General features: G+C 42.0%; 1 protein-coding gene and 1 long non-coding RNA gene across 17 annotated transcripts in view; one reads left to right on the top strand and one right to left on the bottom strand.

The window, feature by feature from the left end:
- DLG3 (discs large MAGUK scaffold protein 3) overlaps window positions 1–21,009 on the top strand; it is a 413,798-nt gene that overhangs the window by 251,395 nt on the left and 141,394 nt on the right. For all 4 annotated transcript variants that reach the window (XM_068247624.1, XM_068247623.1, XM_068247625.1 and 1 more), the window contains 5 exons: window positions 9,085–9,209; window positions 9,338–9,507; window positions 11,809–11,945; window positions 12,033–12,177; window positions 13,429–13,582. In XM_068247624.1, the coding sequence (XP_068103725.1) occupies window positions 9,085–9,209; window positions 9,338–9,507; window positions 11,809–11,945; window positions 12,033–12,177; window positions 13,429–13,582 (731 nt within the window). The remainder of the gene's footprint in view (window positions 1–9,084; window positions 9,210–9,337; window positions 9,508–11,808; window positions 11,946–12,032; window positions 12,178–13,428; window positions 13,583–21,009) is intronic.
- LOC137527162 (uncharacterized) overlaps window positions 17,667–21,009 on the bottom strand; it is a 77,081-nt gene continuing 73,738 nt past the window's right edge. For 5 of the 13 annotated variants that reach the window (XR_011023143.1, XR_011023151.1, XR_011023149.1 and 2 more), the window contains 2 exons: window positions 19,503–19,609; window positions 19,045–19,398 (listed from right to left, as the gene is read on the bottom strand). This is a non-coding gene — a long non-coding RNA (uncharacterized lncRNA). The other 8 variants (XR_011023146.1, XR_011023144.1, XR_011023145.1 and 5 more) reach the window with 6 other exon arrangements.

Genomic DNA, 21,009 nt, shown 5'->3' with positions numbered 1-21,009 from the left:
CTACTCCTCTCTGACTCTCCCTCTGAACTGTCCCCCTGTTCATCTCTTCTGTTGGGAACATCTGTGGGATCCGTATTATCGTCCTCATCATAATCATAATCATCCTGCCCAGCTTTGCTTGCCTCAGACACCTCCAAAACTGCACCAACAGCAGGTACTTCATCATCCTCATCCTCACACGTTACGTCCATAGTGTCGCCTAACTCACACATATGAGGTGGTGTAACTTGCTTAGCGCCTTCATCTTGTTGTTGCAGTAGTGGCTGGGAATCAGTGATTTCACCACCAAATAACTCCTGCGAAGTGTCAAATGCAGCGGATGTAGTGCTTGTAGTAGCGCTGGTGGCTGCGGGAGATGAGGTGTTCTGTGTTAAATAGTCAACCACGTCCTGACAATCTTGGGAGTTGATGGCACATGCCTTCTTCTGAGCACTGTACTTTGGGCCAGGGCTGCACGAAATCACATAAACACGACCTCGCACAGACCTGCCGGTGCCAGGTGGCCTTCCTCTGGGTCTGCCTCTACCTCTTCCTCTACCTGGTTTGTCTATTTTGTCCATCTCGGGGGGGGGGGGGGGGGGGGATGCTAGGTATATGCTGTGGTGAGATGGGTTCACTGAACACAACAGTTAGGTATTTGCTGTGATGAGGTGGGTTCACTGAACACAACAGCTAGGTATATGCTGTAGTCCACAAGTTGTCGTAGTCGTGATTGGAGAGTGTGTACTCTGTTAAAGTCTGCGGATCCCCTATACTGGTGACATTTGGTGCTTTATATATCTATAATCTTGTCAAGTGTTGTGGAGCGCAGTCTTTTCTTGCCTCTTTCTTTCTGGGGCATCATTCATCTCATAGGTATATGCTGTGATGAGGTGGGTTCACTGAACACAACATCTAGGTATATGCTGTGATGAGGTGGGTTCACTGAACACAACAGCTAGGTATATGCAGTGAGGTGGGTATGCAGTGAGGTGGGTTCACTGAACACAACAGCTAGGTATATGCTGTGATGAGGTGGGTTTACTGAACACAACAGCTAGGTATATGCAGTGAGGTGGGTTCACTGAACACAACAGCTAGGTATATGCTGTGATGAGGTGGGTTCACTAAACACAACAGCTAGGGATATACAGTGATGAGATGGGTTCACTGAACACAACAGCTAGGTATATGCTGTGATCAGGTAGGTTCACTGAACACAACAGCTAGGTATTTGCTGTTATGAGGTGGGTTCACTGAACACAACAGCTAGGTATATGCGGTGATGAGGTGGGTTCACTGAACACAACAGCTAGGTATATGCTGTGATGAGGTGGGTTCACTAAACACAACAGCTAGGGATATACAGTGATGAGATGGGTTCACTGAACACAACAGCTAGGTATATGCTGTGATCAGGTAGGTTCACTGAACACAACAGCTAGGTATTTGCTGTTATGAGGTGGGTTCACTGAACACAACAGCTAGGTATATGCGGTGATGAGGTGGGTTCACTGAACACAACAGCTAGGTATATGCTGTGATCAGGTAGGTTCACTGAACACAACAGCTAGGTATATGCTGTGATGAGATGGGTTCACTGAAAACAACAGCTAGGTATATGCTGTGATGAGGTGGGTTCACTGAACACAACAGCTAGGAATATGCAGTGAGGTGGGTTCACTCAACACAAAAGGTAGGTATATGCAGTGAGGTGGGTTCACTAAACACAACAGCTAGGTATATGCTGTGATGAGGTGGGTTCACTGAACAGAACAGCTAGGTAAATGCAGTGAGGTGGGTTCACTGAACACAACAGCTAGGTATAAGCAGTGAGGTGGGTTCACTCAACACAAAAGGTAGGTATATGCAGTGAGGAGGTGGCTTAACTAAACACAACAGGTACTAGGTATATGCAGTACTGGGTATTACAATGTGCACCTGTCACACAGGTAGTCACTGAATGTGCTGGGCCTGGTAGTGGCACACACACAGTATGAATTAGCAAGGCAGTCTATGCAACACAAGTGTCAGTGGGACACACAGGAAAAAAAATAGATCACAAGAACAAGATTAGCTCTCAAAAGAGCTGTTGTGGGGTGCTATTATAGCAATAAGAATCAGGCAGGAGCAAGCTAACAAGCCAAGAGCCTAACTAATCTTTCCCTAGCAGAAACAGTCTGCAGCACCTCGCCCTACTCTCACTATAGCAGGCACACGAGTGAGTGTAATGGCCGGCGGAGCCTGCCTTATATAAGGGGGGAGTGGCTCCAGGAGATATTGTAGCCTGATTGGCTACAATGGGCCTGCTGACGGTGATGTAGAGGGTCAAAGTTGACCCTAATGGTGCACTATGGGGCGATCCGAACTTCCAGAAAAGTTCGCCTTGGATGGCGAACGCGAACCACCGGAAGTTCGCCTGGAACTGTTCACCGGGGAACCGTTCAGGCCATCTCTAATGGCCACACTAGGATTCCTGTCTGGAGCCTCTTCAGTCCAAAGTGTCCCAGGCTTCTGAAGCCTCAGTGAAGCTTCCTGCGGGTGGAGCTTATCACAGTCAGGGGCAGAGCTTAATTTGCACGGCCAAAGGAGCCTTTTTATTGAGTATTTTAACAAGGGGGGGGTGACCCAGAGCCCCCCCCCCCCCCCCCCCCCCCGCCTGATGCTGACACTGGATCTACCTCTCAGCTAGCTCCTCTCCTGATAGATTTGAGTAGCCCAATTTACACCCATGCTGCTGGCCACAGTTTAAGGTGAAAGGTCAGGACTAGGCACCCCTGGAGGGAAACCCTTGATTTTATTTTTTTTGTCTGCAACTTTAAGTAAATGCAATATGGTTTTATGATTTACAATAAAAAAAAAAGGTTAATGCACGATAGCACACTCCTTGTTCTCCTTCTTAGTGGGGAAATTGTAGTCTGGCAGATAGGGAATAAATTACAAGAATTTGTCTGGTATCTTTCTGGTTTGTCCACTTGATGTTTAGCAAACTGTAGAATACTGTAGTAATATTTTTAGGGCAAGCAGTGGCTTTCTCCTTGCTACCCTGCCATACACACCATTGCTATTCAGTGTTCTTTTGATGGTAGACTCATGAACATCAACATTTACCAAGGTGAAACAGACCTACAGTTGCCCAGCACCATGGATTCCTTTCTAACCTCTCAGACTATTACATGCCTTACAGTTGGAGTTATTTTTAATTCTTGAACACTTCTTCCTAGGATACTTATAGTCTTAAATTTCCTCCATTGTATTCAATCTGTCTGACTGTTGGTTGGTGTAGTTCCAACTCTGTTGAGATGATTGTGAACTTTTTTTTCCAGCTTTATAGGCTACTCTCTTTTTTTCTGAGGTCTTCAGACACCTACTTTGTTTGAGCCATGATATACATCCACAAATGTGTTATATAGTATTTGTGACCTGGCTCTGCTGGATCCCCATTCATTAAATAAAACTGGGTATTTCACTCACACCTGATTATCATCCCAATGTTTCCAAAAAAATAGACTCAGATTTCCCCTTCAATTATATGATAATAATATAGATTTATTTACAGTATTTTGCCACAGACAGAGATGTTATTGGATTTTTTTTATCAATAAATACCTCACCAGATGTAATAATATTTTTTGAGAGATGTTTTAGGTCGTAGTCATAGAAAATATAGAAAAACTATAGGAAATGTTAAAGGGCTCACATACTTTCAAGCACCACTGCATGCAAATAGACTTTTATCAGCACTTTGTATTGTGGCTTATAGTGACATGTTACATGGAGTGAATAGATGCTAAGTTTATGTAATGTTTATTTCTTGATTCTTCAGTTCTTATAGTAAAGGTGATGTCCTTTCCATGCTGGAATGCATATATTGCTTGTTAGTTATTTTATGAATCTGCTTAAAGGATACTTTAGCGGTAATTCAGTTTTAAAAAAAGATGCCTAATGTGTGTATGGCAGGGGTCTCAAACTCAATTTACCTGGGGGGCCGCAGGAGGCAAAGTCAGGATGAGGCTGGGCCGCATAAGGAATTTCACAATCGCGGCGCATCGCCGCCTCTGCCCGCCCCTCTCACTCTTCCTTCACAGAGAGGGGCGGGGAGAGGCGGCGATCCGTGCGGCGATTGACGTCAGGAGGGGCAGAGCTGAAGCTGAAAGCTCTGCCCCTTCCAGGAAATGCCGTCGGATTGCCTCCCGGGCGATTTGGGGGCTCTGCAGCCCTCGTTTGTCGGCGGGGATGCGGCGGATTACTTGGGAGCACTGAAGCGAACTATAAGGAAGCTTTTGCCGGCGAGGGCCACAAAATATTGTATCGAGGGCCGCAAATGGCCCGCGGGCCGCGAGTTTGAGACCCCTGGTGTATGGGGAGTTGTGTGGATGCTTACTGCAGCGTCTCCCTGAGTTCTCCTTTGCCAGTGCCCATAATCTTCTTCCCGGTCGGAGTAGTCGGTGCCCTCCAACCCGGACATACTACGCTGCACATGCACATTATGTCCGCTTGGGTGCCTTGCGAGCGCGCTCCCCAGCGACATTACGTTACGTCACCAGGGACCACGTTCGCAAGGCACCCAAGGTAGGAAAGGTCAGGTTTTCACAAAATGGTTGCTAATGCCTTGTGATTTGAAGCAAAATTGTAAGGAAGCCTTTCCTGCATACTTCCTATACTGAAGAGGTATTGATAAGAGCTGGAGTAGGAAAGTTGTTTACATTCAAATTCCATATGCTCTATTTGAATTGACCTAAATCTATCCAGTGTTACCATATACAGTAGAATCTCATTATAGTAAACTCTGATATTGTAAACCTCTGGATATATCCATAGCTATTACAGAGTTTACTATAATGAGATTCTACTGTACACGGTAAGAGCCAGTCCACACTAGGTCCGGAAACGTATCCGTGGCTGCGTTTTTCAAACCTGATGAAAAACTGAGTCCCGGATACTAATGTTGAAAATAGCAGCCAGCCTCACCCACGTAAAAAACGGATCCGTCTGCGTTTGCGGGGATCCGTTTTCAAAACCTGAACGGAAGGTCCAGATCTGCTGCATTTTCACGCAACGGATCAGGACCACGGATACACGCAGGGGTAGTGAAAGTAATGAGAAAACGCATCTCCAGCTCCACAGGCAAAAAACGGATGTTAAAACGGATAGCCTGAGCTTTATGATTGGCCCAAAAAAATCCTCCCACTCCTTCCTAATGATGGAGACGTTTTCTGTCAAGGAAAAACCTGAACGGAAACTGATGCAAAACTGATGCACTTTCATCAGTTTGCAGTACGGTGGGTACTTCCCCTGATCCGGACTGCAGTGTCCGTCCTGCAACCGGATCTAGTGTGGACCCACTCTAACACTGGATACTCAGTCCTCAGGTCCCAGCAAATGTGTCTGTATAAATATACAATGTAAGAGCAATTCTGATATAGTAAACTTCTGATATAGTAAACTACTTTTCCTGGTCCCATGGGGTTTACTGTATAGGGAATTCTACGTGATTTAACTTACATGACAGGAAGCAGCAGATGTGGACATATGTATGTAATGTCTTACAACACATCAAACATGAAAATATACATCTGGCAGACCCATGCTGTAGGAATGGGAAGTATCCTCCTGCCACAAATGGACAATCAGAAGAAACTTCATACCTGTGCTAGAGTTGGGTTCCCAGTAAACTCCACTTTCTCTCATTAAGCCCTAATATATTGTTTTAAAGGACAACCAAAAGTTGTAAAATCTAAAATACATACTTATAAAAAGCACATTTCTCCCAGAATAAAATGCACTATAAATTACTTTTTTCCCATGTTCCTGTTGCTTACAATTCTCAGGATCTTCTTGATTTTCAAAAGCACTTACTGCATGGCAGTCACGCAGTCCAACTGCCAAAATAGTGTGCAACGGTGCTGGTAGGCTGGCTGGCTTTTTTGTATAGATCCTTCCCAGGGATTGCTTTTGTAAAGAATGCAGGCGATATTGAGAATCACCCATGAGGAAATGGAGTCCAAAACCTGTCAGATTTTTATGAAATACTATAAGCAACAGGAACATTGAGAAAAGCAATTTATAGTTCATTATACTCTGGGAAAATGTACTTCTTAAATTTTAAAATGTTTCACAATGGTGGTCCTTTAATGATGTTGAAGTTCAAACTTACTGTATTGTTTAGCATTAACCTGTACTTCAGGCACAATTGCATGAGCTGCCCTCAAATGAAAATACCGATGTTTTAACAGCTCACTCAGTACTGTATTACAATGCTATTGGCTTCTTCTGCTCAAATGAGGAAATGAACCCTGATTATCTATCTATCTATCTATCTATCTATCTATCTATCTATCTATCTATCTATCTATCTATCTATCTATCTATCACTTATATAAGGCACCAGAAAATGTAGTCCAAACTGAGTTAGAAGAGATATCCTGCTACATACAGTAAGTGAAGGTTATTTTCACTGTCGATAAACATAATTACATCACCTTAGCTCATACATGTGAAACTCTGGCCCGCGGGCCAAATCTGGCCCACAGAGCTATCAAATTTGGCTCCTACGTGGCTCCTCGACTTTGCATTATGTTTTGTCCACTCTAGACCACCATGGAAGCTTTATTGGAAGTGAAGTCCTAGATCACGACTAAAGCCGTATGGAGAGGGAGGAGGAAGGCACTAGTCACCAAGAAACTGTATAGGGGAAGGAAGGGGGTCACTAGACACAAGAAAACTATTTAGGGGTGAGAAGGGGGACCACTGGACACCAGGGAACTGTTTAGGGGTTGGAGGGGGATCACTAGACACCAGGGAACTGTTTAGGGGAGAGAGGGGGGACCACATAACAGGGAATTGTAAAGGGGAGGGAGGAATGACCACTAGATACCAGGGAACTGTATAGGGTGAGGGGGGACCACGTAACAAAAGGGAATTGTAAAGGGGAGGGAGGGATGACCACTAGACACCAGGGAACTGTATAGGGGGCAGGAGGGGGCATTGGACACTAGGGAACTGTATAGGGGAGGGAAGGATCATTAGACACCAGGGAACTTTATAAGGTAGCCACTAGACACTGAGCTTGGCCCGTGACATGTTCCCACTGTTAAATTTCGTCCCACTTTGTATTTGAGTTTGACACCCCTGCTTTAGCTCAGTGAGCCTCATAATGAAGTTTTGCAGTTATAGAGATACCTGTCACCACAAACAATTAGTCGTATTAATTTGGTAATAGACTTTCTAATGTTTTAAAGCCCAATTTAACCTCAAATTGAATGTATTCAAGGAAACCTGAACCAAAAATTACCTGTGAAATTAAAATGTGGTGTTTCTGTTTATATGGCATTACAGTTGTTTACGGTCGACGTTGTGCCCCTCCCCCATTCCTCACTCCAGTCTATTTTCTTTCTGTTGCTGGCCATTGACGAGTGCATTTTCATTGACCATGTGTGAGTTCTTGAACAGAAAGCAGTCATGCACATCTTCTTTCCTTCATGCACGAGCTAATACTTTTACTGGGCATGCGCATTTAGGGAAATTGCGCATGTGTGGTAAAAATGTTCTCATTCTCATTTACTAGGCATGCCTGGTTAGTGAGCTCATTCAAGCGCAACGCACATTTGCTTGTGCATACCATGGACACTTCCATACGAAAGGATTAGACTGCCCAGGCAGTCAAATAACAAAACTTGGTAGAATGGGGAACAGGAGGACCACTGGAGCCGATGACCAGAAACCACCAACAGGAAAGCCACACTTTAATTTTATGCTTAATTTCAGTTCAGGTACTCTTTAAATTCTGGAAGTCCACATGTTGTTTATGGTAAACAATAAGCATTTTCAAATTTAAACATCTGTTTAAATGACAAGCTATACTCGTCAGCCACTCTATCTCTATCTATACAAATACAAGACCCCTGCAGTGGGCTTTCTGTTCAGTAAGTGACATTCCACTTCCCTTGAACTACAAGTCTGCAGCAGGCTGCACCAGAATTGTGACTCACATAAGCCTCTACCCATCTCCAGTGCACAAAACTGAATATGGATAAGGTGGGTGGTGGACTGTAAAACTAAAGAAACAACTGTGCAAACTATTTCCATACTCCACACTTGTCTCTGCCTCTGTCACTGCCCTTTGCCACTACACTGATTCTTTTGGAATGTTAGTGTCTTCCACTAAACTGATTGAAAATATAGTCTGGCCTTGTTTTTCCTACCTTGGGAATTACATGGTCAATTTAAAGCTATAGGCTTGCTAGACACCAGCAGTTCTGGATGCTAGCCTGGCTTTCAGGGGCATAAAGACATAATTTACATATTCAGTAGCGGTGCATTGTGGGTAACCACAGATGTTCACTTAAAGCTGAATTAATGTAACTTCCTTCTGTTTTAAGAAGGCAACCAAGTCCTGATTGGCCTGTCCTCCAGCTGAATCAGTAGAAGGCAGAAAGGTGGCTATTGCACATTTGACTCATAAAAAGTGTATCATTTTGTTTCTATATACTGCTTACTATCACTTATGAACAAGTATCTGTATATATTAATATGTATGTGTAAAATTAGATATTTTGTCACCTCATTTGAACCGATGCAGCCAATTGCTAAAATTTCTTCTAAAATACAAAATTAATTGTTTAACTGAAACTGCTTTTTCTACAATGACCTGGATAAATGAAAGCCTTCTCAGACATGCGTAAATTGTCATGACTGAAGCATACAAGCACTGGTTATTGTTTCCTTTTCTCTTCCACATACTTTCACCTCATCTACAGGAACCTCCCCTTGACACTAATCTGATAAATAAAGCAGGACTAAAGTATAAGAGTAGCATCTGCTGTAGCTTAAGTTAGATGTTTCTATGTTCCTCTGAAGCTTCACTTTTGCTAGACTGCTCAATGCTATATTTGCTCTGAATGTATTGCATGCCGTGTGCAGAAACTCATTCTAGTCTTAATTTTATTGTCAAAACTAGCATAAAATTATTATCGACATAAGCAGTGAAGCTCTTCTAAAAGAGCATCACCTTTGGCGTGCCTAGAGTAGTAAAACGCCAAACCAATATCTCCTGTGCCTATTTTCATCTTTCTGTCTCTACATTACTTTGTACGTGTCTCACAGGGAAATTCAGGCTTGGGGTTCAGCATTGCTGGTGGAATTGATAATCCGCATGTTCCCGATGATCCTGGAATATTCATCACAAAGATTATTCCTGGAGGAGCAGCAGCAATGGACGGTAGACTGATGTAAGATTATTATTATTGCCTCTCTTTTCTGCATAATAATGCTCAGTAATTCCACTATCAGACAGTATGGTCCTTCTACTTAATACTCTTAAACACTGTATAATAAGCAGCCTTTGTTATGTGTGCAGGGTTACGGACTGTGTCCTGCGTGTCAATGATGTAGATGTGACAGAAGTTGTGCATAGTAAAGCCGTGGAGGCTCTCAAGGAAGCTGGTCCAGTAGTGAGGCTACTAGTACGGCGCAGACAGAGCCCTCCAGAGACCATTGTGGAGGTCAATCTGCTAAAAGGTCCTAAAGGTTAGTATGGAGAACAATACACAAACTGGATGGTCTATAAGACACATTTACAACAGTTTTATCTTTGTTAACACTTTCTCCTCATTATTAATGGTTACATGATTCCACTGATTTTGCTGGATCAAATGGATTTTGGATTTGTTTTGTGTTTCACAAAAGGTAATAAGAGGCAGCTGGTGTAATCCAATAACCTAACCACAGAATCAAATAAATCTGCCTGTGTTTTACTTGTTTCTTAACAATATTTGTGTGAGTTCCTTTTAGTAGCTTTAATTAAAGCAGTTAAAACTGTAACAAGTTTGCATGTTACCCCTGTGTTTGTGTGGGATTCCTCCAATTTCTTACCCCTTCTCAAAAACATACACATAAGTTATTTGGCTTTCCTCTAAAATTGGACTTGGGCTGTAATGCACATAAGACCAGAGGATGTACTGTATGCATTTATGGACATAAGCAGCGATTAGATTGGGAACGTGACAAGACTAACAGAATATATTCTGTAAGGTGCTGTGGAAGATGTTAACAATATTTAAAAAAAAAGTTAAAGGAGGCCTAAACTGATTAGGTGGACTGTGCTGTTAGCACATTTTGTTAAAAACATTTTTTCTTGTGCTGAAGCCCCTTTCTGAAATACAAACTTATATCTAACCACATCTCCATAATATAAGTGCAGATTAAAAAGAATGAGAATATTTTGAACATATTTAGTAGAGCATTGTACCATGTTAGCCATCAGTAAAACTTCATGCTTAAACATATTTAGGTAAGCTTCAATACTATATAGAAAATACACAAGATTGAATAATAAAATCAAATTGCAGGTGCTAGCACTAGTAAACTAAACATTACAGCTGTATAAAAAAGGCCCAAACCAGCATATGCTGCAAACACTGCAAATTTGTATTAATGCTTTATGATCATAGAAATACGTGAGAGTAGAGCCCTATATTGCTTTTTAGGCTTTAAAGAGTTTGTTAAATCATACATTATGATATGCGCTGTCATGGGAATGCTCCAATTTGACATATAATCAGATGAGGTAAAGTAGTAACATATAGCAAGTAGTATCAGTACAATATTCAGGCCTCAGCATACAGTGAACCAACTGATTGTGTGCATTAGTACTAATGCTAAATCAACTCTGCAAGATAATCCAATAATGTGTAGTAGCAATAGAACCCTGTTGGGATTAGGATCTTTTGCAGAAATAGCAGTGACATATAATAATTAGCATCAGTATAATGTTCAAACATCAACACATAATTGGTGCAGAATTTTGTTTGCAAACCACTGACATACAGTAGGAGACCTGGGTTCGAATCTTGGCTCTTCCTGTTAAGTAAGCCAGTACCTAATATAGCATAGAGTATATTAGACAAGACTCCCTAACACTTCAGGGTGGCCTACTGAGTACACCCTTAGTGGCTACAGCTCTCAAGCACTTTAAGTCCAACAGGATAAAAGCGCTATCCAAATGTTAGAATTATTATTATTATAAACACCATATATTGGCATACAAATCTTGCATAATACCTTTCCCTAATCACCACCTGACAAATCCAGGTTTGTGTACGTTTTAGATGTGTGATAAATGTTAGGAATTGCAATGTGCATTGGGAACAGGCGTATCCTCCTCTGTGTGCCAGTGTAGTGGAAGCATGGTGGCTGTTCTGTGTTATTAATTAGCAGTATTTAGCTACTGAACGGCAACAGCAGTACAAGATAATATTTCATATGCAAATTTGGAAACTTTGGACCAAAGAGCACAGTAATAATTTTTTTTTGTCTAACCAAGTTTTTCACTGAAGAGAATTGCATTTGTGTCTTCTGCATTATAACGTTTACATGCCTCTATAATATTTTAATGAGAATGTATTTTTATAGAAAGTTTGTTATCCACATACAGAGAAAACTGAATTAAAGGCTGGCTATACCCAGCAAGATGCCAACCCTACCCCACCCCACTCCATGTTGAGATGCAAAATGATAGAGCATAAAACAGTGCACCATGTTACCCACTCATTTTCGATCAGGCTTTTAGCAGAATATAATCAGAATTGATAATATGGTTTTGTATTTCTCTGTTCAGTTCAGAGCCATTGCTATGCCACCTGCTGTTGATGACGCTGGCGTTCCACCACTCTTGATTACTGTCCTAACGTATTATGCTTCTGAATTGCTATAACATTATGGATCAATGATGTAGGAAATAAGAAATTAACCATATCTCATTATTGAGCAGACATGCACACGTGTAGTTTACACATACTAACTATGAGTTTGCTTTTCCCTGCTGTGCAGGACTCGGATTCAGTATTGCTGGAGGAATTGGGAACCAGCACATCCCAGGAGACAATAGTATTTACATCACTAAGATTATTGAGGGTGGAGCAGCGCAAAAAGATGGAAGACTGCAGATTGGAGACAGACTTTTAGCAGTGAGTGGGAAAATATTATTTTAGAGCTTTTGGGTGAAAAAGATTTGTCTTCCCTGTGATCACACACTATATTTCATCTCTCTGTAGGTAAATAATACTAATCTGCAGGATGTGCGGCATGAAGAAGCTGTGGCTGCTCTGAAAAACACCTCTGATATGGTTTATCTCAAAGTAGCTAAACCTGGTTCAGTTCACCTCAATGAGATTTATGCTCCCCCTGACTATGCCAGCAGTAAGTATAACCCTAAATGTCTATTCACCTAAGTGTTTCATGAGAATGGGTTCATCCTGACACAAGGATGTATCTGTCCTAAAACTAGCGTTTGTTCTACGATTTAGGCAGCCTCCAGTGCTTTGTGGAGTCATCTGCTGCAACAGGAATGCCTTTAGCATAGATAAGTTTCATTGTAAATTTGAGAAATAAGAAGAATTAATATAGGGTAACAGTGTGATTTCTTATTTTACTGATTATAGTTGCCTGTAATTTGTGATCACACACTATGGGCTTGATTCATTAAACCGTGATAACTCAAATATCAAACCTTATCAAAGATCTCACACCTTATCAAAGATATCACACCTTATCAAAGTAAACACGCCTTATCAGAGTAGCATAGCGAGTGCTACGAACTTATGCCTGCTAATTGGCAATGTCACTTGTCCTGCCCTGAGCCCCTGCGGGTTCGTAGCACTCGCTATGCTACTCTGATAAGGCGTGTTAACTTTGATAAGGTGTGATATCTTTGATAAGGTGTGATATTTAAGTTATTACGGTATAGTGAATAAAGTCCTATGACTGTTTTCAGTATCTACCATCAGATGCAGAGTAAAATATATGTATTTTTTTAAAGTATAAGTAAGAGTAGTCCAGGCAAGGCATGTGAGCAAGTGCTGCATACCGCTAAAAGGCTATTGTGCCTAGAAAAATTATGATTATATGATAATGATCCTGCATATATGAATAAACAAAATTCGATGAAGAAGAAAATGGGGATGCAAAAATAAATAATTTTGTCTGTTCTATCCACCAAACAGTAGAATGTTGTCATGGATGTATGAATGCATAATTCAGCATGTGTACAAAATTATAGCTGGCTGCACAGTGAATTGGAAATGCAATTCAGTTTTCAATCTCAAAGTAATCGATTGTTTGGTGGAATGGACGGTAATAGTGGATGAGAGCCTTAAGAACTTTCTTTCTGAATAGATTGTGGACAGCCAAGATTCATGAAAAATAATGGTGTCACTGGAGGCGTGTGCAGCTGTATTAGCACAAACACAACTGTGTGATATATAACTCAGGCAAGGGCGGGATGCACTTCCCATCTAATAGCAGAGACTTTTTTTTTTATTGCATCCATGTTTGCTGGATCACTTTTGTGCTCCAATATACTTCTTTCTGTCTGAACTTGTTTTGTTTCTTGGTTTGATAGACTGGTGTTAACATTCTGGTCATTGGTTTTGTCTTTTCTTGACTTTACAGCTTTCACTGTTGATAACCATGTAAGCCATAACTCTACTCTGGGTGGATACCTGACCAGTGTGGAGAGTAAATCTCCTTACCAACCCCCTCAAGTTACCCCATCTCGATTCTCTCCTGTTCCTAGACATATGCTAGGAGAAGAAGATTTCACAAGGTAAGGCTTATAAATAACACTATAATGGGCATAGACAGCCTAGTACATTCAAATAATGCTCTTAGTTTAAACATCTATTGGAAATTATAGGATCGATTCAATACCATTTGAAAAGGCTATGGTACTAGATGCAGGTCCAGATTTGCATCTCGGGTGGTTATTGGCTCAGCACTTTTGGTGCAGAAACTTTACCCTTCTGCCAGATTCATAAATCCAGATTTGAATGTGAATTTACTCACCGAATCACATCACAAGTCTATTGGCTGCCCCCCTTCCCTGGCTGTCACTGCTACCCTTCGTCCCTTGCCTAGTGTGCCCATGCTCACCATCCTTAAAGCGTGCTGATGTCACCTCCCCTCAAGCATAAAGAGATAGATGGGTCAGCAGGAGGGGACGTCCCATCAAGCTCTCTATGCTCTGGGGTCAATGGCTTAAGGGCAGCTTTAGGATGGAGAGTGCAGGTTCCTTAACCCATGACAGTAATCTTTCAGCACACTGGCTAGTGTGCCTTGTGCTGAGTTAGGAGCTGCCTAGATGTGTTAATTGACACCTGGTACCACACCCGATCCACTAAACTTTTTTAAAGCTCAGCCAAATCTAAATAGAACAAAACTAATTCTCAAAACAAGCATGGTAATTACTGAGAATTACAAGTCTTACTTTTGAAACAGAACTTTTCAAATTCTTTGAATGCACTCTTTGGTTGTGTCCTATTCAAAAGATATATGGGGCCTGATTCGGGTAGGTCCTGTAAAAAAAATGTGGGCAGGGAGCAGGAACAATTTTGCTAGTACCAATGCCAGGGTAGTAGTGCCAATAATGCTTTAACTGCAACCTGCGTTACCTGGGTAACACATGCGTTGCTGTGGTAACGCATGGCGTAACAACAGTTTTACCATACCTACGTGATTCAGGTCTATCGTGGTTAATTCAGAAATGTTATGTACTTGCTACTTATCACCTTATTCATAAAATTAATGTTAGCACTTCGCCAGCAAAAAAGTAAAAAAATAAAAAAAGTTGTTCCTGAGCAATGTAACATTAATATTACTGTTCTTGCCTTATTTTCTTATTTGCCTGATGTATGTTTAAAAGGTTTAATAGAAACAAGGTGAAAAACAGATAACCAATGTGATAATTCATGAGTTTTGTGAATCAACCCCAAAATATCTAGTGCCTTGGTAGATGCTAATTAGCAGAGTGAGGACTTGCTCACAACCTCCTCCTTTAGAAAAACAAGTACACTATACAGATGATACGCTGGGGAGGACTGGCCAGGGGGGAAGGGGGGAGATTTCCCCCCAGGCTGCCTCTCCTTTAATGATTTAGGGCTGGCCGATCCACCAACTGCTTCGATAACTATCCAATCGGATGAAAATCTGTGCCGCCACAAGCATGCCCAATCAACAGGAAATCTCGTGCCGATGTATTTGTTAAGTGCAATAATAACAAACTATGTACGCAATGGAAACCCTGGCGTTTTCCCTCAAAATCTATTATGTACCCCACGGTGCCTGTGCATTTATACTTTACCTGTCATGCTGTCCCTCTAGTATCCTTGCTGTATTTCTGCATTGGCATGACCATGTGACTACCGGTATATAGCACGTGGGGCGTGGGCTGGGGCTGCCATGAAACCGGGCCTCTAGTTTGTGTTTTCCCTCCAGGCCAAAAGGTCCCAGTCCTCCCCTGATGATACGTGTTATCTACTGTTATTCAGGGATGCTGGGGGATGTAGTCTGGCATCTATTGTTCTTCCTTTGGATGTCACACAGTGACTTTAATCCACAGAGGAAAGTATATGACCTTGCGCCTCCTCACAAGTTTGCCTCAGGTAGCAAAAAGTCTAAAACCGGCCCTGCATTCATCTTCTTTGAGTATCACCTTAGGTTGCCACCTGAGCACATAAGCTCCGTTATCTTACAGCTGTGGTAATACTGAGAATGCCTTTTGAAAAATTTAATTAAAAAGAAATAGCATGGGGTTCTACAGAATATGAAGGGTTTGCAGTATAAAAATGCAATACATGTGCATGCATTTCTGTATAGGAACAGTGGATCAAATTCACATTGCATTTGCGTGTAGTCACATACATGTGTATTTGCATTTTCATGGAGGAAATATGCATAGGGTTTGTATTTGTGCATGATTGACTGTGTGTTTAACGTTCTTCTATTGACCATAATATCTCGCTAAATGCAGCAAGCTGTGTGTTTCTATATTGGAAAAAAAAGGGCATAAGTCAAATGCTTCAATGAGCTTCTATGGTAAAACTTATATCTTTCGGAACTGCAAAATCCATGCATATTCAAAAAAGTGAAAAAATTAACTGGGGGGAATAAGTCCTACCGATGTGCTTGCAAAGTTTTGTGCTAGTTTCTGTATATGCAAAATGTGTTGGCTGGTCCATATGTATACGTGATGAAACATTTTTCTCATTTGCATTAATGTTAGAAATTCATGAGATAACTTGCACCCAAACATTTCAGTAAAAAAACACACCTTTAACACACTCAACTTTTAATGATTCAACCCTATACTTTGGAGGCCATGATTTGTAAAGATACCTTTTTTGGAGGGAAGTTTGAAAACCTGTTCCCATTGCTACCAGTAATATTTCCCCTCAGATAAACCACATTAGCAGTGCTGATTCCCCCACATATCCTCCCTCGTTTCTCTATAGACATAATCTTGTACATTTCACTGTGCTGAGTTTTTATATTTATGAGTCAGATTGTTGACAGAATGTCCATAGCAAGCTTGAGTCATCAGAGGGATGAACGTTTCTGACAACTGATTCATGACCAATTACAGAAGGGGGTTTCTGTTTTGTCAGTCATATCACCTTAAAGCAAACCTGAACAGAGGAAACTCACTTCAGATAAGAAATGGCCCAAACTCTTTGCAAGCGAACAGTCCCTAGGGAATTACCTCTGGGTCACCTCCGTGTTTGCAAGCTTCCATAGTACTGTGCAGAACCTTTCCAGCGGCCGCGTGTCCTTGAGCACACACCTGAAGCATTATGTGTATGGCATCATGCAGAGCGCTCCTGGCTGTGAGCGCACGTTTAAGGACGCAGTACTATAGAAGCTTGTGAACATGGAAGTGACCCTGAGGTCATTCCCCAGGGACTGTTCACTTGCAAAGAGTTTGGGCCATCTCTACTTCAGGTTAGATACATACCTAAGCAGAGGGAAGGTTCTGGATACCACAGAGCCTTCCCAATCCTTGTCCCATCAGTCATTCTTGTGCCATCCCTCATTGAAGTTATGTGACTGGCTAGGTCTTCTGTGCTCCTTGGGCAGCCTTCTGGACTACTTGTGACCCCAAGTAGTTCCAAGAGTGTATACATTTTGGTTAAAATAAAAAATAGGTTGTAAAAACCCCCTTTTAGGTGATGCTAGTTTTTGTTATTAACAAAATTGGATATAATGATTGGGACGGTAGATATAGATACAGTGTGGCACAACACTGAGGCTCGGTTCTCGGGTACTCTCTGCTTTCAACACAGGACTGCATGTTTTTTATATTTTTATTGATTATTTTTTTATATATTTTTTCTAACGTGACAAGTATATGGAATGTTTTTCTTGAGAGTGGATCAGCCTTCATGTTCTTGGAACATAGTCTGTCAGCTATGGTGAAATTAACACAAGATGAAAACTGTGACCAATTGCCTGAGGATTCATCTTTTTGCAGGATTAATAAACTTGAAATTTCTATGACTGGTGTAAACAGGATAGGATATTGACCTCATTTTAGGCATTGTATTGTGTAAACTAGGATGATATATGGTGCCTTCTATAACCAGTGTATTCACATAATTAGCTATAGATTTACATAGTGCTGACGTGAAGTGCCTCCGAAGTATATAGTCCTGTCACTAACATCTGTCCCTGATCCTGCTCTGGCAGCCCTGCGTCTCTGTGCGTGTGCATAGCTGGTCATGGTCTAATAATTTAACTAATTATCATGGCTGGAGGCATGCGCACATATGTGCTTTAGGGCATCAGGACCTGTGTGTGCATTTGAGCAGGTTTGGCATTGGCAAACATGAATACTTGACATACACAAAATTGCACCTTCAGCGTTTTTATAAAAGTGTTCTTCCAACTAGGACTCAGTGCTCTTCATTCTGACACCTTGAGAGTTTGTCTGACTATCTTGGTTGCCTGGCCTGCCTTGCCACTTGCCTGTTGTGCTCTTGTTCTTTGCCCTTGCATGTCTGTCTGTAATAGTTACATAGTTTAGTTAAAAAAAGAGAGATACGTTTATCAAGGTACAACCCCCAAAGAAAATTGGTACAACTTTGTGTTTGCACTCACTCATATCCTAGTTGACCCAGATGAAGGCAAAAAACAGCCTTTCAAGGCTTGGGATAATTAGGAAGAAATTTCTTCTTGACTCCAGATGGGAGTCAGATAAAAGCCCTGGATCAACAACGCTGAAAATTACCTAGTAATTATAGCTGTGGATGTCCTTCAATGCAAGGAAAGCATCTAAGCTCTCTTTAACCACTTGAGGACCCACCCTTTACCCCCCCTTAAGGACCAGCATTATTTTTTGTGATCTGTGCTGGGTGGGCTCTGCAGCCCCCAGCACAGATCAGGTTTCATGCAGAGCGATCAGATCGCCCCCCTTTTTTCCCCCCTATGGGGATGGTGTGCAGGGGGGGTCTGATCGCTCTGGTGGGCAGGCTAGTTGCGGGGGGGGGGCACCTCAAAGCCCCCCTCCGCGGCGAAATTCCCCCCTCCCTCTCCTACCTGCTCATCCTCGGTGATCGGGGCTGCACAGGACGCTATCCGTCCTGTGCAGCCAGTGACAGGACGTCCCCTGTCACATGGCAGCGATCCCCGGCCGCTGATTGGCCGGGGATCGCCGATCTGCCTTACGGCGCTGCTGCGCAGCAGCGCCGTACAATGTAAACAAAGCGGATTATTTCCGCTTGTGTTTACATTTAGCCTGCGAGCCGCCATCGGCGGCCCGCAGGCTATTCACGGAGCCCCCCGCCGTGAATTGACAGGAAGCAGCCGCTCGCGCGAGCGGCTGCTTCCTGATTAATCAGCCTGCAGCTGGCGACGCAGTACTGCGTCGCTGGTCCTGCAGCTGCCACTTTGCCGACGCACGGTATAAGCGTGCGGTCGGCAAGTGGTTAAATGCAGATATAAGCGCCTCTGTCAGAGGCGCTTATCGTGACCTTGAGACTGTACTGCATGTACTCCTATTTGTTATTGCCTGCGGAAGCAGGAATATACCGGCGAAACACGTTGCATGGTTGTCTGGAGTATATAAATAAACCTGTTGTTGTGAAAAAGCTGACAGTATCTTGTCTACTTCAAGGAGGCGAGTCCACCACCACCCCCTGAGGAATTTTAAACTTTTTAGTACCTTTTATCCTGCTGGCGTCTGTTCACGCTTATATTCCTCTTTGACTTAGTCCTTGTAACAACTGACACACAGGCAAGATGTAAGGAAAAATAGCAGTGGTTTCAATTTTTCCACTCTACCCAAGCCTAAAAATGTTTTGAGATTCACACTATGGATTAAAGGAATGTTTTATTTCAATAAAATGAGAAGTAGGGATACGTTACTTTGCAGATAGTGTATAGTGTGCAGGACTTCTGAAGAAATGAACAAGTGATGATGGGGGCATAGGCATATTAACTAAATTAAGTGGAAAAAAATGCATTATAGCGACTAGGGAACGTGAAGCAAGAGGTATATGAAGGTTGTCGTATTTAGTTCCTTTTGAATTATACAAGTTTCCGGGCAATCCCGCAGATCATTCTAGGTGCAGTACTGTCTGCATCACACACCTAAAACAAGAATGGAGCTATTACTAGAAAAAGCTGTAGAAGGCGCGCTAAAGATGCTTAGAATCCAATTAATGAACATAAGATGAGGAGTATTTGGGTCTTACCTCCATAAAAGAACAAACCGCATAAGGTAGATACAGTATTTATTGATGCACATAAGACAACATGTTTCATGGGTTCTGGCCCGCTTCCTCAGGTCAATACAAAGTGCCTATAATAAAAACATATCGATATATGTTCTAATAGCCCACAACAATATAACTTAAGTTGCACTGTGCTTAAAAGATAAAACAATAAAATGTATTCTTATAAAAGGAAATAATAACATATAAATATTCATAATACACAATACAGGAGATTTCCCAACCAGACTTGGCTCGATGAAAAAGTGTCTATTCTTTTATTAGGAAAATCCACATGACAAAAGATTGTGCAATAAAATCACAGGATCACCTGATAGTTGACTAAGGGCAGATTGTAAGCCCGATACGCGTCAGGTGATCCTGTGATTTTATTGCACAATCTTTTGTCATGTGGAATTTTCTAATAAAAGAATAGACACTTTTTCATCGAGCCAAGTCTGGTTGCGGATCCTTTCTTCATGGTTTACATTGGTGGCCTGGCTCTCCAGATCCTGCACCGACTGGTATGATGTATAATGGGAGTTGAGCGTTTATGAACTTGTACACTGCACAGGAGATTTCCATAAAAGTCCATAGATACACAATTATGTTAATAATACATACTTGTGTATCTATGGACTTTTATGGAAATCCCCCGCTCTTTTCTTTTAGCTAATGTATCCTTTAAGTACTCAACCCAAACAGAATGCACACAAAGCAACAAGCAGGACAGCAGACCCTGCCCATGTGGCATAAGCAGAGAAAAAATAAAGGCAGAAGTCATTACTTGACATTTCAGGGGCTAGGATTACCTTTCCGGATTTCAATGAATATGGAAAAATTACGGTAAATGTGTGCTTGCACTATGAGTAAGGAAGAGTGGAGAGGGCGTCAGAATTCTGGACAACCCGTCCGAATCCCCATAGCGTAATCGGCCTGCACAATTGACATTGTCTTTCTTGGAGACGGACAGATGACACTAGTGTAAACCCACCCTTAGACTAAAAACATGCCTGGGTCTAAAGAGTAGTCATTATGGTGCTTGGTCTCTACAGAGATCATGCATATTTTGGTATCAATGATGAAAGAACTGTGTGTGACTGTCCAGCTTGCAGCTCTCCAGACGTCCCTGCCTTCCTTGCAAACATGGGCAACCCCAGGCTGTCACTGAATCCAGTGTGATAATCTGTACAGTGTCTGCAGTGTAATAATTTGCCTCACTTTACTTTGAAGTAAAAAGACACTGGTTGCTTAGCTAGCAAGTCTGAACAGGTATGTTCAAATAGTGAGAGAAAACTAAAGAATTGCAGTCTTCACCTCCCACTGCAAGCTGAAGCAGACGCACAACATATCCACTGAAAATGGAGACTGTATATTACACTACACGGTGAGTTTATATTCTATACAAGTAATGATTCTGTTAGGGCAAATGCATTGCATTGCTGACAGAGTACAACAACAGTAGTTATGAGTCTATAATCGCTTGAAA

Source organism: Hyperolius riggenbachi, chromosome 8 (assembly GCF_040937935.1).
Source record: "Hyperolius riggenbachi isolate aHypRig1 chromosome 8, aHypRig1.pri, whole genome shotgun sequence".
NCBI lineage: Eukaryota > Metazoa > Chordata > Amphibia > Anura > Hyperoliidae > Hyperolius > Hyperolius riggenbachi.
This window is presented reverse-complemented; position numbering and strand designations above follow the sequence as displayed.